This window comes from Jaculus jaculus, chromosome 14 (assembly GCF_020740685.1).
Source record: "Jaculus jaculus isolate mJacJac1 chromosome 14, mJacJac1.mat.Y.cur, whole genome shotgun sequence".
Taxonomy (NCBI): domain Eukaryota; kingdom Metazoa; phylum Chordata; class Mammalia; order Rodentia; family Dipodidae; genus Jaculus; species Jaculus jaculus.
Genome location: NC_059115.1, coordinates 67545255 through 67568542, shown reverse-complemented (window position 1 = coordinate 67568542; position 23288 = coordinate 67545255). Strand labels below are relative to the sequence as shown.

The 23288-nt window shown below is 53.0% G+C and overlaps 1 protein-coding gene and 1 long non-coding RNA gene across 9 annotated transcripts in view; both read right to left on the bottom strand.

Annotated features, from left to right (window-relative positions):
• Positions 1-15647, bottom strand: part of Atp2b2 (ATPase plasma membrane Ca2+ transporting 2) — a 129148-nt gene extending 113501 nt beyond the window's left edge. For 3 of the 8 annotated variants that reach the window (XM_045134306.1, XM_045134303.1, XM_045134305.1), the window contains exon 1: positions 15361-15646. In XM_045134306.1, the coding sequence (XP_044990241.1) occupies positions 15361-15559 (199 nt within the window). In that variant the 5' untranslated portion in view covers positions 15560-15646. Of the gene's footprint in view, positions 1-15360 lie in introns of all 8 variants that reach the window. The other 5 variants (XM_045134301.1, XM_045134302.1, XM_004651602.3 and 2 more) reach the window with 3 other exon arrangements.
• Positions 15648-15700: 53 nt separating this feature from the next.
• LOC123454564 overlaps positions 15701-23288 on the bottom strand; it is a 239200-nt gene continuing 231612 nt past the window's right edge. Inside the window, exon 4 of the long non-coding RNA XR_006633402.1 lies at positions 15701-15906. This is a non-coding gene — a long non-coding RNA (uncharacterized LOC123454564). The remainder of the gene's footprint in view (positions 15907-23288) is intronic.

The window sequence follows — 23288 nt, the reverse complement described above, 5'->3', positions numbered from 1 at the left end:
GGAGAGCCTGAGAAATGGAGGGGTTTGTGTAGACGCGTTATTCTCTGGGAGCTTGAGCAATTAATTATACGTTAGAAAGGCGGGGACAGGAAAATAAGAGGAAGAGAAAGAAGGGAAGAAAAGAATGAAAGGAAAGGAAAGGGGGAGAGAAAGGAGAGGAAAAGAGAAGGAAAGAAAGAAATATAAAAAGAACTTCAAGGAAACAATGAAGGAACAAACAGAAGCTCGTGATGGGTCTGGGCCGACACCATTCCTTTTTCTTTTCCAGAGACCAGGATCTCTCCACCTGTCCAGAGGTGAGCATGTGACTGAGCTCAGCCAACCACCTGCCAGAGATGATCCTGGGAGATGAGGCTGATGATTGGCTCGAACCCAGCTCACACCTGCTTGTTAGCCTGTGAGCTGGCTGTTAATTGCAGCCATCATTAGAATCCAGTGATATAAACTTGCAATTACTTAAATTACACTGTAAAAGGCAGACCGATACCCCAAACCCATCATCTCTACTTATCTAGGAACCTCTCTCTAGGGTCTCTCCCCTGGGGGAAGCTGTGTATGTATGGGGGGCACACTGCTGTGTGTCTCCTCCCAACCTGTGTTTAATAACGCCTTGCTGGTAACAAGGCGGCAGTATTTACACAGGGGAAAACGGCCCGCTGCAGGGAGTCAGCCGGGTGACGGGTTCACCAGCATGCTCACAACCTGAATGATAGCAAGGACCAAAAACTTGCACTGTCAGCTCTGCCACTGATCTGTGCAAATTCAGAGTTCCCAATTTGCCCCCACACGAGGACCCTACTCTCACTCTGTCCACACCTTCACCGACTGGGCTGTACAGCCAGCAGAGGTAGCGGATGATGCTCATGGTAGGCCAAGCGAAGAGCAATGACAGAAGTGGCTGGTCTTGCCTTGTACCCTCACACAAGCACATTCTAGATTATTCTTGTAATCCTCCTTCGTTTGAACCTGTTTGCATGGATTTGTTGCTATTGTTAGGTGGAATGTGACCTGAGGAAACACAGGGAAGATGGTCACTACAAGCCAACAAGATCACCAGACACATCCTCCCCCACATCTGAAGGAGGAGCCTGCTGTCTGTCCTCAGTGGCGGGAACAGAAATGCCATGGATGGTGGCTAGGTGACAACAGGAATGACTGCTGGCAATGAGGCAGGAGACAGGGGTCCTAGACCAAGGAGCTGTCAGGGTGGGGCCTGGTGATGTCTGCTCCTAGGATCAACCACAGTGTGATGCTCCCTCATAGAGTGAAAGGATCTGAGATGATCCTTCACAGAGCAGAAGGATCTGGGATATGTTCTCAAGAGAGTGAAAGGATCTGGAATGTGTCCTCAGAGAGTGGCAGGATCTGGGATGTGTCCTCGGAGAATAGAAGAATCTGGGGTGTGTCCTCACAGTGGCAGGATCTGGACGTATCCTCAGAGAGTGGAAGGATTTGGACGTGTCCTCAGAGAGTGGAAGGATCTGGATGCATTCCTCAGAGAGTGGAAGGATTTGGACGTGTCCTCAGAGAGTGGAAGGATCTGGGATGTGTCCTCAGAGAGTGGCAGGATCTGGACGTGTCCTCAGAGTGGCAGGAAGGGCTGCAGAGTTCTCTGGGGTCTCTTTGATAAGGGTGCAGATCCCATCCAGGTGTCTCTGCCCTCATAATCCTGTTTCCCTTTCTGGGTGAGGGTTTAATGTGAGTTGTGAGGGGCACAGGCGTTCAGTGTCAAGCCCCTGCTGGTGTCATGGGAGAGGACAGCTTCTTTCTCCAGCCCACAATGGTTTGTCACAGCAAGGCTATAGACTCATAGGAGGCATGAAAGCTGAAAGTAGTGATTTGGTATTGGAGAACCAGGGAACATCCCGGGACTTCTGACCCCTTAGCCACATCCACGATGGCCAGAGCCAGCCTGGGGCCAAATCCATCCCTACTGTGCAATTCCCTCCCTCCTGGCTTCAGTCTCCCAGTGCAGCCTCTGACTGCTGATGAGGTAGTTCTTAAGGCGCACACGGTCTGGAGGGGCCATAAATCCTCTGGAATCTTGTCTCCCGTGCTCTGACGTGATTGAGCTAGAGTATGAGGGGTGGACATACTCTCTTGTGCCCAGCAGAGGTTCCCAGAGCTCATGCAGGAACCTGTCCTCGCCATTGAAGACTGGCTCTTTCCTGTCCCCTCATGACTGCCAGTCCAGTGACAGACACCCTGATCATGCCATACCCGTATTTGACCCTTCCCTCCACTGCTGGCTTCTCCTTTGCCTAACACTTAGTGGCTCTAGTGGCTGCTCTCCTCCAGGGCCTCCTCCTGTCAGGAATTCTGCTGTTGCACGCTTACGGTGTGTGTACTCTACAGCGAGGTGGGCAGGACAGAGCCCCGGGGAGCTACTAGACCTGGGGCTGGCCTTCTCCCCCCCCCCGCCCCCCGTCACCATGTATAGCTGAGGACTTGGTAGCCAACATGGAACTCCTCCATCGACGACATCTACCTTCTGTACAGCCCACCCAGAGCTCCAGGCCCTGCAGGGGATGACCCCCACGCACACCCTCCACCTCCTGTCCACCTTACTCTTCCCTGTGTTATCAGCCTTGTCTCCAAAATTGGCCGCCAGTTGCCATCTTGGGTCAGACACAGTGACCTATCTTTCTCTCGACTGCCAACCCTTCCCGCACACTCATTCTTCCTCCATGCCATCACCTGGGCTAGTTCAGCCTGCCCTTTCTCCTCTGGAAGCCTGTTCCTCCCTCCTCCCAGCCCCCTCCTCTGGAGGTATCTTTCCATTCCAAACAAAATGCACGAGGTGTCTTAGCTACGCTCTTTCCTCCTCTCCGGAAGCCTCCGGGGCGCCCATGTTCTTATTTTCAGCCCTAGCTTTTGGTTCAGCACTCACCTCTTTGTGGACATTTCCATCCACGTGGGCTCTGGAGTTCCTGCCTCAAATCCCAGTTCCTCCATGTGTTAGTGGGGAGGTCTTATACAGGTGATTTAGCTTCTATGTACCTCAGTTTCCTCGTTTATAGAAATGGGGGTACTGGGATGGAGAGATTGCTTAGCAGCTAAGGCACTCGCCTACGAAGCCCAAGGACCCAGGTTCAATTCCCCGGGGCCCACGTAAGCCGGCTGCACAAGGTGGCGCATGCGTCTAGAATTTATTTGCAGTGGCTGGAGGCCCTGGCGTGCCCGTGTACTTTCTCCCTCTCAAATAAATAAAATGTTTATGAAAACGGGGCACTTGTACTCTATAACACTGTAGTGGGAATGAGGTAATGATGTATGCCAAGCTCTCAGTGTCTGTGACGCCTCTAATGCTGTAATGGTAATGACTCTAGGTTATTATGACTTCTCATGCCTAATCTTGTCCCGAGCCCTGGCCATCCCAAGCCATCTGCTCTTTCTTCCACATTCCCTTTCTCGTCGCCCCAGACCTGGGGTGCCCTTCCTCCCTTCAACCCATTGATCTTTCTGACACTCTTGCTCAGATGCCATCTCCCCCATGCAGCACCCCCTAAATCCTCTTGCTAGAAATGCTGGCTCTCGCCTCTTAACCCCATGAGGGGTTATCATAGAAGGGACAGGTCGTTCACCCACAAGACAAACACCCCCACCAGGGGTAGATCACAGGACTTTGTTGGTGGCGGGATGTCTCTGGAGTGGCGACTGAAGCTGGCATCTGGGTACCAGGGAGGCACAGGCCGTGGTGATAATTTCCACAGGCTATAAATAACTCTGAGTGGAGACTGCGGTAAGGGCCTGGGCTGCACCAGGTGGGGCAAGATAACCGTCGCAACGTGAGGGGCCTGTGTAGGCAAAACACACCGCCCCACGCGGGCCTCTCGGAGGACAGCTGCCTGAGGGAGAGGAAGTTTTGGCTATCTTGTGCCATGTCTGGGCCCCGTGGGATCCAGGCTGGGCACCCAGCTGAAGGTGTACTAATGTAGGGGCCAGTCCAGGCATTCGCAATGTTTGCCACCTTTTCGCCCATTTGACAGATGAGGAAACTGAGATGTGGAGAGGAGGAGGAATTAAAAACTAGGGCCCTGAGCCCTGGACTTCTGGGAGTCAGAGAACTCTCCCCAGGGAATGTCCCTGTGCCGGCCAGCTATAAAGCCCCACCTTTGGGAGCCAGGGAGGGTGAGGCCCTGCTCTGGTCTGAACTCATCTTCCTGTGCTGGAAACTTGACCCCAACACGACAGTGTCCAGAGGTGGAGCCTTTCAGAGGTGATTAGACACATGAGTTGGTTGATGCTATTATGGATTGAGCGTGCTGGTCATGAAGGGACAAGCCTAGTGACCTGAAAAGTAGGAGAAGGCTCCTGATTAAAGAACAGGTTAGGGCTGGAGAAATGGCTTAGCGGTTACAGTGCTTTCCTGCGTAGCCTAAGGACTCATGTTTGACTCTCCAGGTCCTATGAAAGCCAGATGCACAAAGGTGAGAGAGAGAAGTGCAAGGTCTCACATGCCCACTAGGTGGTGCAAGCGTCTGGAGCTCAATTTCAGTGGCTGAGGCCTTGGCGTACCAATTCTCTCTCTCTCTCATAAAATAAAAGTCCTGTCTGTTGGGATTGCCTCAAAAAAAAAAAAAAAAAAAGAAGAAGACTAGGTTAGACCTCTTTCCTCCCTCCTCCATTCCTCTCTCTCGTGCTTCTAATCCCCTTTCTGCTTTTCACCTTGCAGGAGCAAGACCTCACCATCTCTGGGCCCTTGACCTCAGACTTCAACCTCCAGCCGGGTAAGAAGCATGTCCCTGTCTTTTATAAATAACCCTGTCCCGGGCATTCTGTTATCGCAGAATGAGATGGTTAGACTGGTCCCTGGTGACAGGGACCTTAGCTGAGCATGGAGGCTCAAGGTCACAGGTACGTCAGAGGAAGAGAGCCTTGGCGACTCGGACCTCTCCACTGCTGGGGGCAGTGCGTCTCATGTCTCTAGAATGTTCGGGCCTGGGGCAGGGGTGTGTGGGCTCTGATACTATTAAGACCCTTTGTTTTGCACTTGGGGAAACCGAAACATGGGCAGGGAGGAATTCCGAAGAGAGTGGCAGTCAACAGGGGCCAGAGGCAGGTGGATTCCAGCCTCGTCCCAGCCCAGCCCATCTAAACATAGGCGGATGGACTGAGACCCTCTCCAGCCCAGACCCTGCCTTACCACCCCGCCCCACCGCTATAGCTAGCAAGAGACCAGGTGTGGCGTGGAGTGTGTGTGTGCACAGAGGGACCACCCCCAGGACTCAGCTATGGCCAGGCATGTGCCGTGTGCCCTCATCCATGTGCTCAGAAGGCCAGCCTGGGACAGGGGAATGATCTCTCCATTTGTCAGACGGAAAGACTGAGGTGCAGGGGCGCATGGGCTCCACCAGCTCCCGGAAATGTTCTACTCTGGCACTTACCCCAGAGAAGAAGTTTCTTTTAAGAGGGTTTTTTTTTTTTTTTTTTTTTTTTTTTTGAGGGATGGAGAGATTGATCAGCGGTTAAGGATCTTGCCTATGAAACCTAAAGACCCAGGTGTGATTCCCCAGCACCCAAGGTGGCACATGTATCTGGAGTTCCTTTGCAGTGACTAGAGGCCCTGTCATGCCCACTCTATCTGATTGTCTCTCAAATAAATAAATAAAATACTTTTTAAAAGTGGGTCCTTTGGCTTTGCAGGCAAATGCATTTGCCACTAAGCCACCTGTTTAGCCCAGAAAGTGAATCTTAACAGGGGACCACAAGAGCTAAGGGCCTGGGGTGAGGTCCAGAGTATACTGGAAATTTTTTTTCAACTGTTAAAAAATAAAATCTTGGGCTGGAGAAATGGCTCAGTAAGAGTGCTTACTGAGCAAGCACAGAGATGTGAGTTTGGGCCCCATGTAAAAAGCCAGGCATGGGGCTGGAGAGATGGCTTAGAAGTTAAGGTGTTTGCCTGCAAAGCCAAAGGATCCCAGTTTGATTCTCCAGGACCCATGTAAGCCAGATGCACAAGGGGGCACACATATGTCTGGAGTTCATCTGCAGTGGCTGGAGGCCCTGGTGCACCCATTCTCTCCCTCTCTCTCCCCCTCCCTCTTTCTCTCTCTCAAATAAATAAATAAAATATGTTTTTAAAAATGTCATTAAAATAAAAAGCTGGGCTTGGCTACACATGTCCTGTGACTGAGAGGGGAGCCAAGACAGGAGGACACTGGGGCTCCCTCAGTCCCTCAGCCAGTCTAACTGAAAACGGGGAGCTCCAGTTTCAGTGAGAGACTGTCTCAGGGAAACAAGGTGGAGGAGCAAAAGAGAAGGACATCTAATATCTTTCTCAGGCTTCTACACATCTGCAGAACACATGGGCATATACCACGTGCATACACCACACATATTACACATATGCACAAAAAAAATCTTGCCAGGTGCTTCCCCATGAAAAACAGATGGCAGTGTCTCCCCTGGAGATGCAAGCAGAGCCCAGCCACTCCCCGGGCACTTCTGTGGAACCGCAGGGCACCCGGGAATCTAATATGAGGATCACTTCCCCAGATCTTCAGAGTTTTGGTCCATCCAGCATCTCCCTCCCCTTACAGAGCTTGAGGCTATTTCATACGCACACGGACAGGGCATCAAACCTAAACACTAGGATCCAAGAGGACATGGTATGAGCCTGTAAGACCATACACAGGCCACAGCTGGAGTCTGGGGCCCATGAGAGCTGCCCTAGGCCCCAGCATGATGAACTCCTCACTCCTCCCCAAGTATACTCTGGACCTCACCCCAGGCCCTTTGCTCTTGTGGTTCCCTGTGAAGATTCACTTTCCTGGCTAAACAGATGGCTTAGTGGCAAATGCATTTGTCTGCAAAGCCAAAGGACCCAGGTTCAATTCTCCAGGACCCATGTTAAGCCAGATGCACAAGGTGGCGCATACGTCTGGAGTTCTTTTGCAGTGGTTGGAGGTCCTGGTGTGTCCATTCTCTCCCCCTCCCTCTTTCTCAAATAAATAAAAATAAATTTTTTTTTTTTTTTGGTTTTTTGAGGTAGGGTCTCACTCTAGCCCAGGCTGACCTGGAATTCGCAATGGAGTCTCAGGGTGGCCTCGAACTCACAGCAATCCCCCTACCTCTGCCTCCTGAGTGCTGGGATTAAAGGCGTGCGCCACCACGCCCGGCAAATTTTTTTTCTTTTAAAGATCTACGTTCCTTCCCGTGTCTGTGCATTTGATGCCATCCTGCCCTTCTAGGCCCATCTCAGAGGACACCCATCCCGACTGTGTCCCTCGTTGGACCCGTCCTGTCTCTGCCGTTCTTTCTGTCAGTAGCAGGTGGCAGGCGTTCAGTAGCCAGGAGGCGTGAGGACTTGCGGCTGGGCTGCTGGTTGGTGGGGGTGCTTTGCCCCAGTTTCCTCCTGTGCTGGCCAGGATGGCATTAGTTCTCATTTGCCAAAGCTGGTGGGAAGACAAGGTGACATAATGCCATGCAGCCTCCACCGCGAGTCTGGAGTGCTGCGAGCTGGTGCGTGTGGAAGTCAGTCTTCAGCTAGAGGCCAGAGGGGATCGGGCAGGGCAGCAGACAGCCCACCTCTGACCCTCTTCATGAGCTCTTTCTGGGGTCTGGAGGGAAGGGGTCCCCGGAAGGTTTCTGCTCTTCCCTCTGGTTGGACCGAGGGTTCTTGCTTGCTTCCAGAACAACACTCCTGGCTTTGGACCTGGAGGGGACGTCCCTGAAAGCTGCAGGTCCTCGCTGCCTCCTCACTGTCCCAGGTGCATTTCACATGATGCAAACACCGCTCTCCTGGGAACACTGGGAAGTGACTCCAGGTCTCCTTCTAGAATATGCAACCCAAGCCTGCACACAGTAGGTGCATAACATACTTGCTCAACTAGCAAATCTGTCTCTGCCTCCCTCCAGAAGTTAGAAGGGCTGGAGAGATGGCTTAGCGGTGAAGGCGCTTACCTGTGAAGCCTAAAGACCCATGGTCCACTCTCCAGGTCCCCCCCCCCCATAGCCAGATGCAAAGGTGAGGCAAGTGCAAGGTCGCACATGTCCACTAGGTGGCGCAAGCGTCTGGAGTTCGGTTGCAGAAGTCAGGGGGAAGCTCTTGGGGCCACCATCTATCAGCTCTGGGATGCAGGTGTGGTTACTACCATATCCTTGACAGATGGGGAGACTGAGGCTCCGAGAGGGGTGACTGGCTCTAGGGCTCCGCTGGGCAAAGGCAGGACTCAAAGTCAATGTTCTTCTCATTCCTCATCTTTCCTGAGCACGTAATGGGGTGCTTACTGTTTAGTATGTGTTTATTCTGCAAAGCACTGATGCCTTCATTAGGAGAATCAGGCCACTTTTCCTCCCACACCCTTGTTTTCTGCAGGGGCTCCCAGGAGTCTGACACACTGCTCAATGACAGCAGCCTAGGAGCTTTGGGCTGTGGACTCACTGCGTAGTGGATTTGCCTAATGCCGGGTCCTCTCCTGTGAACACTGTCCCATCTCCGCCAGTACGTTGCTGGGGGCCTCGCTGAGCAGAACATGGTTGAGGGTGGGTGAACTATTAAGGGTGGCCTCATCCTGCTGAGATCACCCAGAAGCTCTCCATCAGCTGCAGGTGGCTCTTTCTCTACCCACTCCCCATGCACCCCTAGCCATCTCCTGGCCCGCAGAACAGCCATGCCAGGGACAGTCCACAGCGCAGATGGGCGCTGGGCTATTCTATTGATGACTCAGAAGCTGTGTGGGCGGCATTCTGGGAAGCAGATCTACAGCCTCTCAGCCCTTCCCATCAACCTGCTTTTAAAGGATTTGTCCCCACGGTGGGGATATATTGGCGGGTGGGTGTGGGGGGGAGAGGCATGTATTCATCACAAAGTAAATACAACACTAATGTTTTTATATTTTTAACCCACATACGCTCATGCATTGTTCAAATCCATTACTCTGCCAGGATGGGCTGTCTGTCCCCCTCCACTAATTAAAATTCAACATGAACTTTAAAGTCACACAGAGCTCCTGGCAGAGAAGAAGAATAACGACAACTAATGTTGATGTCATACTTACTGCGTGCCAGGCACTACGCACTTTGCATGGATTATTTTGGGCCCGTGTGTATGATGTGCATGCATGTGTATGCATGTTCAGGTGTGTGTGGGCACATGTGCATATACCATATGTGTGGAGGCCAGAGGATGGCATCACGGATCTCACTTAGTTCCCCCACCTTGTTTTTGTAAAAAAAAAAAAAATATATATATATATATATATATATATATATATTTTTTTTTTTTTTTGAGAATGAGAGAGAGAGAGGGGAGACAGACAGACAGAATGGGCATGCCAAGACCTCCTGCCTCAGCAAATGAACTCCAGAGGCTTGTGTCATCTTGTGCATCTGGCTTCATATGGGTACTGGGGAATCAAACCCAGGCCATCAGACTTTGTCAGTAAACCTCTTTAACTGATGAGTCATCTCTCCAGTCCCCTCCTTTGTGTTTTCTTTCCTTTTTACTTTTCTTCCTTCTCTCTTTCTTTCTTTCTCTCTTTTTGTCTGTCACTGAACCAGGAGCTCACCAATCCACTACATTAGCTAGCCAGTGAATCCTAGGGAGTCCTACCTCTCAAGCCTCCCAACTGCTGGAATTCCGGGCATTGTACCACCATGCCTGGCTTTCATGTGGGTTCCAGGGATCCAAATGGAAGTCCTCATGTCTGTACAGCAAGCACTGTACCTACTGAGCCAGCTCTCCAGCCCATGTGTGAGTTTCTTTAGTCCACGCCGAGACTCTATGAAAGCAGTACAGTTGTAATCCCATGTTACAGATGAGGAAACTGAGGCCCAGGGAGGTCGATCACTGGTCTCATGTCCCACAGCTAGATAGGAGAATGGAGGAAGGACTCAGATCATGATCCTGAGCTGGTCTCCTTCACTGTTATGTCACAGACTGGGTTGGCATGGATGGCCTCAGCTTGTGACAGATTCCCGGGTGTGATTACTGAGGGGTCAATTCTTGCGGTGACTCTGCATTTGGGCTGTGTGCGGCTTTCAGAAAGCCTGCCTTGTCTCTCAGCTGTCTCTTCCATGTCTTCTCACCCAGGTTGAGCTCAGTTCAAGAGCGTGGAGTGACTCGGTTCCCCACGTCTGGTCATGTGTGTACCCAGCTCACGAGCCCGGGAAGTTTGCATGTGTGGTCCCCTTCCCTATCCCTATGGTCATGAGGTCTAGGTTAAGTGTGTGATGGGCTCTGATGTCTTTTTCCAGCCCCAGGGATTTTTTAGCACTTGGTCATGTGACATCAGCTGGCCCAATGAGACTCTTTCCTGAGATTTAAGGAGGAGAGCCATGAAGGGAGAAATGCCTTATGCTGCAGGGGTGGCTGGGATAAGGGGGTGTTAGCCAGGGTCTTTTGGGGGTAACAACATGGCAAGTGTCTGCCTGGGAGATGAAACCAGCACGGAGGACAGCAGGAGAGGTTTGGACAGGTGTACAAACAGCCGGAGGCCCCGCCTCCACCACAGCCTCGGCGGACCGGCCCCTGCGCACAGCCACGAAATCCCTCAGTCATCAGTCGGCTTCCATGAGTTTCTAGTTGATAGCATGGTCTGATTACTGACTCAGTACATGCTAGAAGATGATTTACTTACTCCTTTTCAAGATAGGGTCTCACTCTAGCCCAAGCTGACCTGGAATTCACTCTGTATTCTCAGGGTGGCCTCGAACACACAGTGATCCCCCTACCTCTGCCTCCCGAGTGCTGGGATTAAAGGCAGGCACCACCACACCTGGCCCAGTCAGGGCTTCATGTATGTGCTGCCAGGCAAGCATGTCCATCGGGGCTATAAGCATTCAAGGTGGGTGCTCCATCCCCAGTCCCAGAAGATGATTTTTTATTTTTGTAGAAAACTCACTGAACCTTCTGAAGTCACTCGCTCCCAACAGCAGAGGGAAAGGGGCCCAAAGTCTCGTCTCATAGATGAGAAAACCGAGGCCATGAGAGCCACGAGCCTTCTTAGTAAGGGGTGAAGCTGGGACACTTCGCCTTCCAGCCTTTTCCTGATGCCCTGCTTTTATGTGAGAGGGTGACTATTCTTGCTCAGCCTTGGATATCCTTGTACGTTCTCCCCTCCGGCCCTTATGCCTCACAGGATTCAGAACCCTAAAAAGGAGCATGGTTCCTTCTAGGAAGATCCAATGGGGAGCAAGGGCCTGCTCACCTATCTGCAGCCCACGGAGGGAGGTATTCCCACCTAAGAAGCATATTCCAGCAGCCCCGGCCTCTCTCTGCCTAGGACGGTCAGTACAGGGTTTGTGGCTGCCTTGATTTCCCCACCGACAACTCAGGGGTCCAGCAATCCATGACAGAGCACATGGAGAACAGAAGACCCTCACTTGCTCTCTCACGTCCTCCTGGGTGTCTGGGCTGCGGAAGGTCACCACACGAGGCTCCCCCCCCACCCCGTGACCTGCTCGCTGGCCCGCCCGAGCCCCTCGCCCTGCCGCTCGGGCTGTCTCGCAGAGTCATACAAAATTAACCGCAGGCTCCCTTTCACAGCGAGTGGCGCGGTGTCCAGTTCCCAGCCAGCCCCGCCGATGCCCCCAACCTCTTTGTCTCCCTTTCCCTCCCTACCATGAGATACTGCCGGGAGCATCCACAGGGGCCTGCCCCGGTCACCTCTGCTTCAGGGTCATGGGGGAGGATGAGGGCCACGTGGGCTTGGTGTGGCTCGTGGCAGCGTCGTGCCAGGTTTGGGGAACTGGAGCATTCTGCTTCCCCGGGGCGACACTGGGTGTCTTGTGTCCTGTGCCCAAGTCTGCACCTTCCGTCTTGTGCAGGGAGGGCCGCCAGGACCTGCCTCTCTCTCTCTATCTCTCCCTCCCATCTCCTCCACCACCCCGCCCCACTTTCTTCCATGAATATTAAGTTGAAGCCCCTGACCATTGCCACCAGGTGCTGGGGACACTTCAGGGAGCAACATTCAGCCTCTCTCCTGAGCCTTGGGGATCCCCAACACTGGTCCTCCGTCTTTCTAGCATGCTGATGGCAACGCACACTCTTCCATGGGTACTGTTTTACTGAGCCCCACTCTTTTCATGGTCATACATTTTGTTTTTTTCGAGGTAGGGTTTCACTCTAGTCCAGGTTGGCCTGGAATTCACAATGGTGTCTCAGGGTGGCCTCAAACCCATGGTGATCCTCCTACCCCTGCCTCCCGAGTGCTGGGAATAAAGGCATGTGCCACCACACCTGGCCATACATGATGTTTTCAAACCACTCATTGTGGTAACAGAAGGTAACGGACACCAGTATCTGCATCTGGTTCTGCCTCGATGGCTTATGACTTGAAGCCTCACGACACCCCTTTGAAGGGCTGTTATCATTCCCATTTCACAGACATGGCAATCGAGGCCCCCAGGCTTTATTGAACTCTTTCAGTATTCTTCAAAACGACATCTATTGCTCCAGGCAGGAAGAAATGCCAAGCATTTCTTTGTTCAAGGCAGGGTCTCGCTCTTAGCCCAGGCTACCTGGAATCCACTATGTAGTCTCAGGGTGGCTCAAACTCATGGGGTCACATGCAGCTCTGTTCATTTAAAGCCTGCTCCCACCTAAGTAGGGGGTGGTCTCTAGTCATATGGCCCTCATCTGTAGGAGGTGACAGCTGCTTTCCAGGGACACCGATAGCCAGGGACGCATAAGAGTCCAGCCTAGAGCAATGCCCATGTGAGGGCAGCAGCCCCGGATCGGGAAGGGTCACATATCACCTTTCTGTTTCTTCCACAATGCAAAGAACCACAAGCACCAACTTCGTGGGGGCACTCAGACGCTGGGGACTCATTCAGCTGGGTACCACCACTGTCATTACGGGAAGAAAGAGGTGTTCGGTCTTAGGACTGAACCCTAATGCTCACAACCAGCCACGTGTTGACATTCCTCTAAGTTACTTCCCCTTAATCTCACCACAACCCTCCAGGGTCACCACTGTCAGCCCCACGCAGAGGTTGAGTCATGTGCCCAGAGTCCCACAGCTGGAAAGTGGCAGAGCAGGGATTTGAACCCAGAGTGTTCATATCTGGGCTCTTTTGCTTCCCCCCAAATCTCTTCCATATCCCCTTTCCTGGCACTCTAGAGCAACCTTCCAGAAATCAGTGCAGGAGGAGCCCAGGTAATCTGATAGTGGGTTTTCCTTCGCAGAGGTCTTTTCTTTCAGAGACCTCATGAGAAGTTGTCAGGATGGGCTCCGGGTGGGCTGTGGACTCTGTGGACGTGTCTCAGGGTGTTCCCGGAAGCTGGGCGCGCAGGCAGAGGGAGAGAGGGGCAGTTCTGCCCTTGGGTTGGCGCCTGTCTCCCCCAGCGGTGCAGAGCGGGTGTCTCTTTCTGAAGTTTGGCCCCAAGGGTCTCCAGTGTCTACAAAGCTATCTGTGGTGGTCTGATTCAGGTGTCCCCCATAAACTTGGGTGTTCTGAATGCTAGGTTCCAGCTGATGGAGATTTGGTAGTTAACGCCTCCAGGAGGCAATGTATTGTTGGGGGCGGGCTTATGGGTGTTAAAGCCAGTGTCCCCTTGCCACTGTTTGGCACACTCTCCTGTTGCTGTTGTCCACTTTATGTTGGCCAGGGGGTGATGTCTACCCTCTGCTCATGCCATCGTTTTCCCCTGCCATCATGGAGCTTCCCCTCGAGCCTGTAAGCCAAAATAAACTTTCTTTTTTTTTTTTCCCACAAGCTGCTGTTGGTGATTTCTACCAGCAATGAGAACCTGACTGCAACACTATCTGGGTAGCAGTGGTGGTGGTTTTGTTAGCCTGGGGTCCACGCTTGGTTTTGAGGTCATCTGAACACATCTATAATTTCTGACAGTTGCTCTTCAGGGGAGAGGGTCACAGTTTCCAGCAGTTTCTAGAACTAGACTCAGAGACATTTAAGACCCCTGACTCAAGGTAACGTCCAGGGTCCCACCCCAAGGCAAAGGGCACTCAAGCAGCCTCCTAGGATCCCAGCCAGATGGTGGGGGCGAGTGTGGCTTATTCTGCCAGCGGTTAAATGGTGGCCTCACAGGGACCCAGGATCTGCCAGGGGAGCTCATACCCTTCTTACAGTCCCACGTGGCCATTTTCAAGCCTGGAGCCAGAATGAATGTTTTCCGTATCCCCCCTTCCCCCCCCCCCGCCCCACCACCACGTCTTCCCACGAACGACAGACAAACAGCGCAGAGAGAAAAGATGCTTCCAGACCTCAGGCTCAGCTAACAGGCCGGGCATCGGCAAGAGCATTCAGTATGAGAACAGCCTCAGTTTCCCCTCCTGGCCAGAGAGAGTAGAGCACAAATACCCAGGAGATGCCGGACACGGCAGCGTTGCAGGCACAGGACTACGAACAAGCCTGGCTGGCCCCCACGGGCTCTGAGTTACATAAAGCAGCTTTAGTGGGAACGGCCCAGAGATAGTGTCCAGCAGTGCCCAGACACGGGCACAGGACCTAGGTGGCAGATGTATCTGACCCAGATGCCACCTGCTTTCTAGGCTGGGGCCTCTATTTGGGGGGCGGGGATAACTTCCATCCACTTAGAGCAATCGTGTTGGCCTCTTACTGAGTACCCAGGTGTATGCCCAGACCTGCACTAAGTGCCGAGGTGGCGGACCCAGGGAGTCAGGGCATGTGTAAGTTGCGGTGTGCCCCTGCATGGTAACCGGTGGGAGGTGAGAGTGGGAATGGGTGTCTGCAGGAGTGAGTTCTCTCCTCGCTGCTTCTGGGCAGATGCTCTAGTTCTGGGCCCTTTAGAAAGGTCTCAGAAGCAAAGTCCTCCTCCACCTCTCCCCCTCTCCGCCACCACACCAGGGCAGGACATACAATGATAGCCTTCACCCGGCCTGTCGCAGCCCATGATCAGCGGCCCAGCCCACGGTGTCTACAGTGCTGGATTCCACACCCAAACCAGCCAGCAAGAGGGAACTCCAGAGGCTGAAGGCAGGGTGGACACGTGGGGGGGGGGGGGCGCTGGGAGACTGGACTCTCCAAGGTGACCACCATGGACTGTGTGAGAAACGGGGCCCCTTGCAAGGGCCTAGATGAAGACACTCGAGGCAGAGCGCCCCTTCAACTCCCTCCTGCCCTTCCTCAGCGCCAGATGCCACTCCTGTTCCCAAGGTGGGGCCCACCCCCACCGCCGTGCCAAACTCCTGGGGGTGGGGGGGAGGCTCAGGGCACAGCTCTGTTTGGGCGAGTGCCTCGGGGCAGACGTAACTTGTGATGAGGCTCACCTATTGGGCTACTCAGCTAACATCCACCAGCCTTGGCTGGCATTTCAACCCATTCCAGAGACATCTCTGCTGACGGATGTTACAAATGCGCCACAGCTGCGCCACCCCCTGCCCCGCGCTGTCAGGTGCCCAGTAGCCCTGGATTCAAATCTGCCCCACTCACCTTCAACGGGCGAGGTTTTGAGGCGCCGGCAGATGGCTTCGGTGTCCCCATAGGTCTCCTTGATCTTGACGACAGCTTCGGTGCCCCGCAGCTCCATGAGGGAGCGGAGCTCCTCCAGCGTGCACCCGAACTCGCCCCCGCGGCTCGACTCATTTCTTTGGTTTTTGGAGTAGAAGTCGCTGTTGGTCATGTCACCCATGCCTGCTGAGGTCTCTGCTCAGGGCGGGCCTGAGAGTCAGCACTGGACAAGGGGCTTCCAAGGCGACGTCCGACGTGCGCGCGCGCGACCGTGCTCAGCACGCCCTCGCTGCAGGGCGGCAGCTCCTGGCAGCCGGCTCCGGTGCCCCACGGGGAGGGGGCGGCTGAGGTGGGCTGGCGGCGGCGGAGGCAGCAGCAGCAGCAGCAGCGGCGAGCTCCAAGGGATGTCCCCAGGTGTCGGGGGAGGTCCAGGGGCTGGAGGGGCTCAGGGCTGCAGACCTAGAAGTCTCCATCCAGCAAGATCCATGCTGCTCCCCTGAGCTGGCATCTACATGGTTGGGAGAGTTCCTGTGGGGACAATGACGGAAGGGGTGAGGGTCACACAGGCACAGACTGCGAATGCCTCCGGGCGCACCCCAGCCTTACCCACCCTCCCAAAGAGTCCACCATGCCAGGTAACAAACACTCCGACTTCTCACAAGTACCCTGATGCGTGTCGACACCCTGGTCACACCCTGCCCATGCCACACAAGACCCCACTGGCGTGCTCTTGGATCCTCTTCCACACACATCTCACGCCACCCTGATGGGGGTGCAGCCCTCTCAACATTCTGTCACATGTCTGGGCAGACAACTCAATGTCCGCTCCTCAAAGATACCTGCATGAGCGAACCCCTCTGCCCAGCAGATCCGTCTTTTTCTTTCACTGCCCCCCCGCCCCCCGCCGTGTGTTTACGCAGGCTCCATGCCCACAGTCTAGGACATGTCCCCTCTCCCCCTAAGTGCACATTCTCCATAGGGAACGTAGATAATTTCCCCCGTCCCTGCCACCTCTACCCACAGCAGTACTGCCATACCGACAGACCCAGAGATGGGAGAAGGACCCCATCTCCACCCATCGACCCCACCACTGTCCTGGAAGCCTTCAGCCTGCCCAGAGGAACCACAAATCAGGGGGTCCTTTAGCCCTCACCTGAAGCGACCCCCCCACCACCACCACCACAGGCCAGCACCACAGACAGCAGCCCACTGCCTTTTCCGGGAGCTTGGAGGAGGCTCTGCAGGCCTGGCCACCCGCGCAGGAGTGCGGTGTCTGTGGGCTGCCAGCAGAGAATCCAATCCTCTCAGACACCCAACACCAGGGGCCGAGGCCCCGGCAAGCGTTGGGTGACAAAGGGCCCCAGCTGAGCTCTGCTGAGCTGGCACTAGGACCAGCCCCACCTAGCACTTGTGAGACAGCTGGCCACCTGGGTGGTGGGGGGGCAGTAAGGAAAAGGAAGGAGGAAGGGGAGGCAGGCAGGCTGGAGCCCTGCCCAACCCCACCTGTCTGACCCCTCTCCTTCACAGCCACCCATTTTATAAATATTTTATTTATTTCTTTGGGACAGAGAATGAAAGGGGAGAGAGAGAGAGAGAGAGAGAGAATGAGAGAGAATGGGCACGCCAGGGCCTCCAGCCACTGCCAACGAACTCTGGACACAGGTGCCCCCTTATGCATCTGGCTTACGAGGGTCCTGGAGAGTTGAACCCGGGTCCTTTGTCCTTTGGCTGTGCAGGCAAATGCCTTAGCCGCTAAGCCATCTCTCCAGCCACCCCTTTGGGAGGCGTGAGAGTTAACTTCCTTTTTCTCAGCACAGAGTCTGAAGCTCGGAGAGGGAAAGGTACTTGTTCACAGCCACACAGAGCGCTCTGCAGTGGGGGGCAGGGGGGCAGGGGAGGGCAGGAGCTCCCTCTGCTCTCTCTGGGGTGCTGAGCGCTGGGCACTGTCAGGGCAGCAGTTAAGAACATGGGGGTCTGGAATGAGACTCGCGGTCTTCTGGATATCTCCCAGTGCCCCGCAAATGATGAACCAGGTCCAACCCCGGTGTCATTCCGCCTGGGGCATGGGGTTTCCCGGCTGTGGGTTAGGGTGCTGCAGAGGGTTCTCGAGGGGGCAGGAAGAAGTGTGGCTTATTTACCCTGGGACCAGCAAAAAAAAAAAAAAAAAAAAAAAAAAACTTATGGAGGGCACATGATACAAACATGAAGCTTCACGAGTAGACACGGACACAGGGGAAGCACCCCCAGCTCTGCGGGAGACTCCTTGCCATCCAGTCCCTGGACCGTCCAGAATTCATGAGGTCTGAACCTTCCCCCCACCCCGCCAAAGAAGCAGGTAATGTGGGGGCTGAGTTCATATGTGAATAAAGTAATACTGTTCCCTTCTGCAACCCCCTTTCTTTCTTTCTTTTTTAAATATTGTATTTATTTATTTGCACAGAGGAGAGAAAACCGACAGCAAGAGGGGAGATGAGAGAGAAAGAATGGGTGCACCAGGGCCTCTGGCTACTGTATGCGAACTCCAGATGCACGCGCCACTTTGTGCATCTGGTTTTACATGGGGACTGGGGGAGTAAACCTGGGTCATTAGGCTTTGCAGGCAAGTGTCCTAACTGCTGAGCCTCTTCAGTCCTCCATTCCATTCTTTTTTTTTGTGGGGGGGGGGTTGAAGTAGGATCTCACTCTAGCCCAGGCTGTCCTGGAATTCACTCTGTGTTCTCAGGGTGGCCTCGAACTCACGGCGATCCTCCTACCTCTGCCTCCTGAGTGCTGGGATTAAAGGCGTGCGCCACCACGCCCGGCTTCCATTCCATTTCTTAAACATGTAAGAGCTCTGGGCATGGTATTATCATGGGGGCTGTAGATGCAGATCCGTGGTACAGTGCCACTCTGAATGCACGAGGCTCGGGATCCACACCAGCAACACACACACACACACACGCACACACACACACGCACGCACACACACATGTGTATGTGTGCCCCTATCCCTTATTCATATAGCGATCATCCGTTGGAGGTGATTTGAGGAGGCAGGTTAGCATGCTTTGTGGACTGCTCTGGCCTGATAAATAATCGTATGGATCAATGTGTGAATAAAGGCAAGCAAGCAAGGCTAGAGATGATGGCTCAGTGTGTAGAAAGGCTTGCTAGGTGAGCATGAGGACCTGAGTTTGGGTCCCTAGCACCTAAGGAAAAGTTGGATGCCATTTAAAAAATTACCAAAAAAGCGGGGGGGGGGGAGGGGGCTGGAGAGATGGCTTAGCGGCTAAGGTGTTTGCCTGCAAAGCTTAAGGACCCACGTGTGACTCTCCAGGCCCCACTAAGACAGACGCACAACGTGACACAAGCATGCAAGGCCACACATATGCACGAGGTGGCGCACACATCTGGAGTTTGATCCAGTGGCTGGAGGCCCTGATATGCCAATTCTGTCTCTCTCTCTCTTTTTTTTTTTTAATTTTTTTTTAAATTTATTTATTTATTTATTTGAGAGCGACAGACACAGAGAGAAAGACAGATAGAGGGAGAGAGAGAGAATGGGCGCGCCAGGGCTTCCAGCCTCTGCAAACGAACTCCAGACGCGTGCGCCCCCTTGTACATCTGGCTAACGTGGGACCTGGGGAACCGAGCCTCGAACCGGGGTCCTTAGGCTTCACAGGCAAGCGCTTAACCGCTAAGCCATCTCTCCAGCCCTCTCTTTCTCTCTCTCTCTCTCTGTTGCTTTCTGTATCTCACAAAAAAAAGTTACAAAAATACAAAGTTGGATGCAGTGGTTTATGCCTGTGATCCCAGTGCTGAGCATGTGGAGACAGGAGGATCCCCAGGGTATTCTGGCTCGTCAAGCTCAGCTGCTGAGCTCCAGGTTCAATCAGAGATCCCATCTCAAAGAATAAGGGGAAGACCAGTTGACATGATTGAGGAAGACATCTAACGTGGATATGTGGCCACTACACAAGTGTGCAAACACATCCACACACACACACACACACACACACACAGAGACACACACACATCAAACGAACAATATCCCGTGTAGCCAAGGCTGGCTTTGAACTCACTACATAGCTGAGGATGACCTTGAACTCCTGATCTTTCTGCCTTTACTCAAGTGCTGGGGTTACAGGTGCACACCGCTACACTTCCTGTTGGGTCTTTTCAAGATAAATGTTATAATTAAGCTGATTTTACAAAGAGAATGAACCCCATGGAAATGGAAGTCATCCTCCAGGGCCATGACAGGGAATGGAAGATCTTTTTTTTTAGTGTTTTTTTTTTTTTTTAATTTTTATTTGTTTGAGAGTGACAGACAGAGACAGAGGCAGAAAAAGAGAGAGAGAATGGGCACGCCAGAGCCTCCAGACACTGCAACGAACTCCAAATGAATGTGCCCTCTTGTGCATCTGGCTTACATGGGTCCTGGGGAATCGAGCCTCAAACCAGGGTCCTTAGGCAAGCACTTAACCACTAAGCCATTTCTCCCAGTCCCCTGGAAGGTCTTTTCTTTTTAATTTTTTTTTTAAATTTATTTATTGGATAGCGACAGACACAGAGAGAAAGACAGATAGAGGGAGAGAGAGAGAGTGGGCGCGCCAGGGCTTCCAGCCTCTGCAAACGAGCTCCAGATGCGTGCGCCCCCTTGTGCATCTGGCTAACGTGGAACTTGGGGAACCGAGCCTCGAACCGGGGTCCTTAGGCTTCACAGGCAAGCGCTTAACCGCTAAGCCATCTCTCCAGCCCTGGAAGGTCTTTTTAACCTGAGACTGTGGATTCTTGTCCATAACCTCATAGGAAAGGGCTGAATGAAGCCTGTTCTAGGACGTGGAAACGTGGAACCTCTCTGGGAAGTGTTGGCATTTGAAATTTGACCAGAGCACTCATTTCCCCTGCAGGAAGTGGAGGCAGTGCTCAGTCCCGCCACATCCCCAGGGCATACCAGTTGCAGGAAGAGAGGAGCTCTCCCACTGCACATGGGGTAGGATGTGGCCTGGACCCTGTAGGCCTTGTGTGAGTTCAGGAAACGAGAGAGAGAGAGAGAGAGAGAGAGAGAGAGAGAGAGAGAGAGAGAGACGGAGGGAGGGAGGGAGGGAGGGAGGACAAATGTCTGGGCAAGACAAGGATCGAGTGAGGCATACAGAGCCACAGTCATCAGGAGAGAAAGCACGAGGAAGGGGCTCCCTCGGTCCAGGGCAGTGGCATGGACCCTTGATGGTGTCTGGAAATACACGGAGAAATGGTTCGAGGGTGCTCAGGGTAGGTGACCCATGGGTGAAGGGAGCGGACGACCGGGGACATTCTAGGACAGGCTTTGCTTTCTCAGGGACACAAGGTGACCTGATGAGGCAGAGGCCTTCCCTCTAGAGCCAGGCAGCCTCAGTCCTCAGTACTTAGGTGACACCGTGGGCAGGGGGAGGTGGAGGCAGCTGTGTGTTTATGACCCCCGGCTTCCTTACGCTTAGTGGCGTGGCAGCTTCAGTATCTGTGACTTGGGGTACCAGCCTATTACAGTTGCTCTACACTGCGACATGCAGGCATTTGTTGAGCGCTCACAAGGTGACAGGTATACTCAGTGTCTTACAGAGATAATCTTTTTTAAATTTTATTTTTATTCATTTATTAGAGAGAGAGAGGGAGACAGAGAATGGGCACACCAGGGCCTCTAGCCCCTGCAAGCGAACTCCAGACGCATGCTCCCTCTTGTGCATCTGGCTTATGTGGGTCCTGGGGAATTGAACCTGGGTCCTTTGGCTTTGCATGATAATGCCTTAACTGCTGAGCCATCCCTCCAGCCCCATAGATATATCTTAAAGTCTAAAGAGTAAGGGGCTCTGGGGCTGGAGAGATGGCTTAGCGGTTAAGCACTTGCCTGTGAAGCCGGTTCAAGGCTCAATTTCCCAGGACCCATGTTAGCTAGATGCACAAGGGAGCGCACGTGTCTGGAGTTCGTTTGCAGTGGCTGGAGGCCCTGGCATGCCCATTCTTTCTCTCTCTCTCTCTCTCTTTCCCTCCCTCCCTCCTCTGTCTGTCGCTCTCAAATAAATAAATAAAAATAAACAAACAAAATTTTAAAAAGAGTAAGGGGCTCTGGAAGATAAAACATATAGATTCAAATTTCAAGTCCTTTACCTCCCAGCAGAATGGGAACGCAGGGTAACTTTGATTTTATTAGCTTATAAAAAGGGATGAGGCAATAATAGCCTCTGCCTCGCAAGTGTTAGGCTGCCTCAGTGATTTCTTTTACGTAAAATACTTTGGACAATGCCCGGTATGTGGGAAGTACTTCTGGATCCCCTGATACCTCACACTTTCCTGCGATGGTTATTCTTAACCCTACAACCACTTTATGAAATTAGCAGTCTTGATATTTCCAGAGGACACACGTGGAAACTGAAGCCAAGGAAAGTGACTAAATTACCTATACTCCCACAGCCTCACCTGCTGAATCATCCTCAAGGGGCTGTTACAAGGCTTAAAATCAAAGGCCATATGCGAACCAGAGTACTTGGCAAACCCCGAGGGACATTTAAAGACCTGAGGTGCAATTTTCTATCAGTCCCCCCTGGCTACCTATGGTGTGGCTTACGGGCACGGATAATTGCATCAGTGACAGCATGAGCTGAAAGAATCGTTAGTAGCAATGATATCTGTGTTCACAAGAACAGGCGTGAGTTAACGGGCAGCTGGTAAGCTGAACTGTGATGCTCAACGTGATCCATTCAATCGCTTATCCACTCATATGCCTGTCTCCTCCCTCACCATTTGTCCTTCCTTTTCTCCTGCTTCCATTTCACCTATCTACTTATCCATCCAACACCCATCTATCCATCCACGCAACCGTCCATCCGTCCTTCCCCTGCCTTCCTTTTTATTTTCCTTCATTCTTCCCTCATCCACACATCCATCTACGCATCCATCCATCCCATCTTCTCATTCATCCATTAACAATCCACCCACCTACCCCGCCAAAAGTTGTGTTTGGGGAACTATTTGGTGCTGAATAATCAAGACTTGGTCCCCATGACTGATGGGCTTGTCGGGATGGGTTGTCTTGGATGTGGCAGACACCCCGAGCAAGAAGACTTGATTTGGCACACGAATCAGGACTTAGGCCAAGGGCTGGACCAGGAAGAAATGGAATTATACAGCCATCTGCCGGTACAGGTGGGAGGGACAGTGAAAGTGCGAGAAGGAAGTGGTGTGAACAAGTATGGAAGGAGGAGACGCCAGGATCCCAAAGCAGCTACCCAGCGTTCCCTCCTCGGTTCCATGACACATGCTTATGTTTCTACTTCTTTGGACACTACTCACCCCCATCCTCCTATCTCATGTGTACGCATACAAGGTCACCCCTGTGCTGGGAATCTTGTTTTGTTGTTGTTTTTCCTGTCTAAGTTGCATAGCTTACTTTTGGATTTGCTTTGCCTGGGAGGTTGGCTCGACTCAACACTGTGAGGTCCACGGACACAGAAACACTTGGTAGAATACAGATGATCTTCATGCAGACCGACAGCCAAAGCCCACACAGGGCACACTCTTTCATCCTCCTCAGCCTCAGTGCCCCTTCCTCAGAAGCTACCATGGCCACCTAGCCCGTACCCATGCGCCCTGGGTTGCTGCACACTTCACACGTTATTGCACAGGCCTGGGATTCTTTCTCCTCTGCTTCAGCACCCAAGAGCCCCATGTGGGCAGAAGCCGCGTCCCACGTAGACCCAGTGCCATACTGGGTATCCACGTGTGTTCTACAAATGCCTGGCCAGTGCGCAAAGTCCCCGGAGGAGGCAGCCTTCGCTGCGCCACCTGCAGGATGGGCGGGGAACATCTGCCCAGCCTCCCTGTGTCCTCAGAGGGTCAGGAGAGACGCGGATTCTCTGCTGAGATGCCACTGCCACCCATTTCCCCTCTGGGAT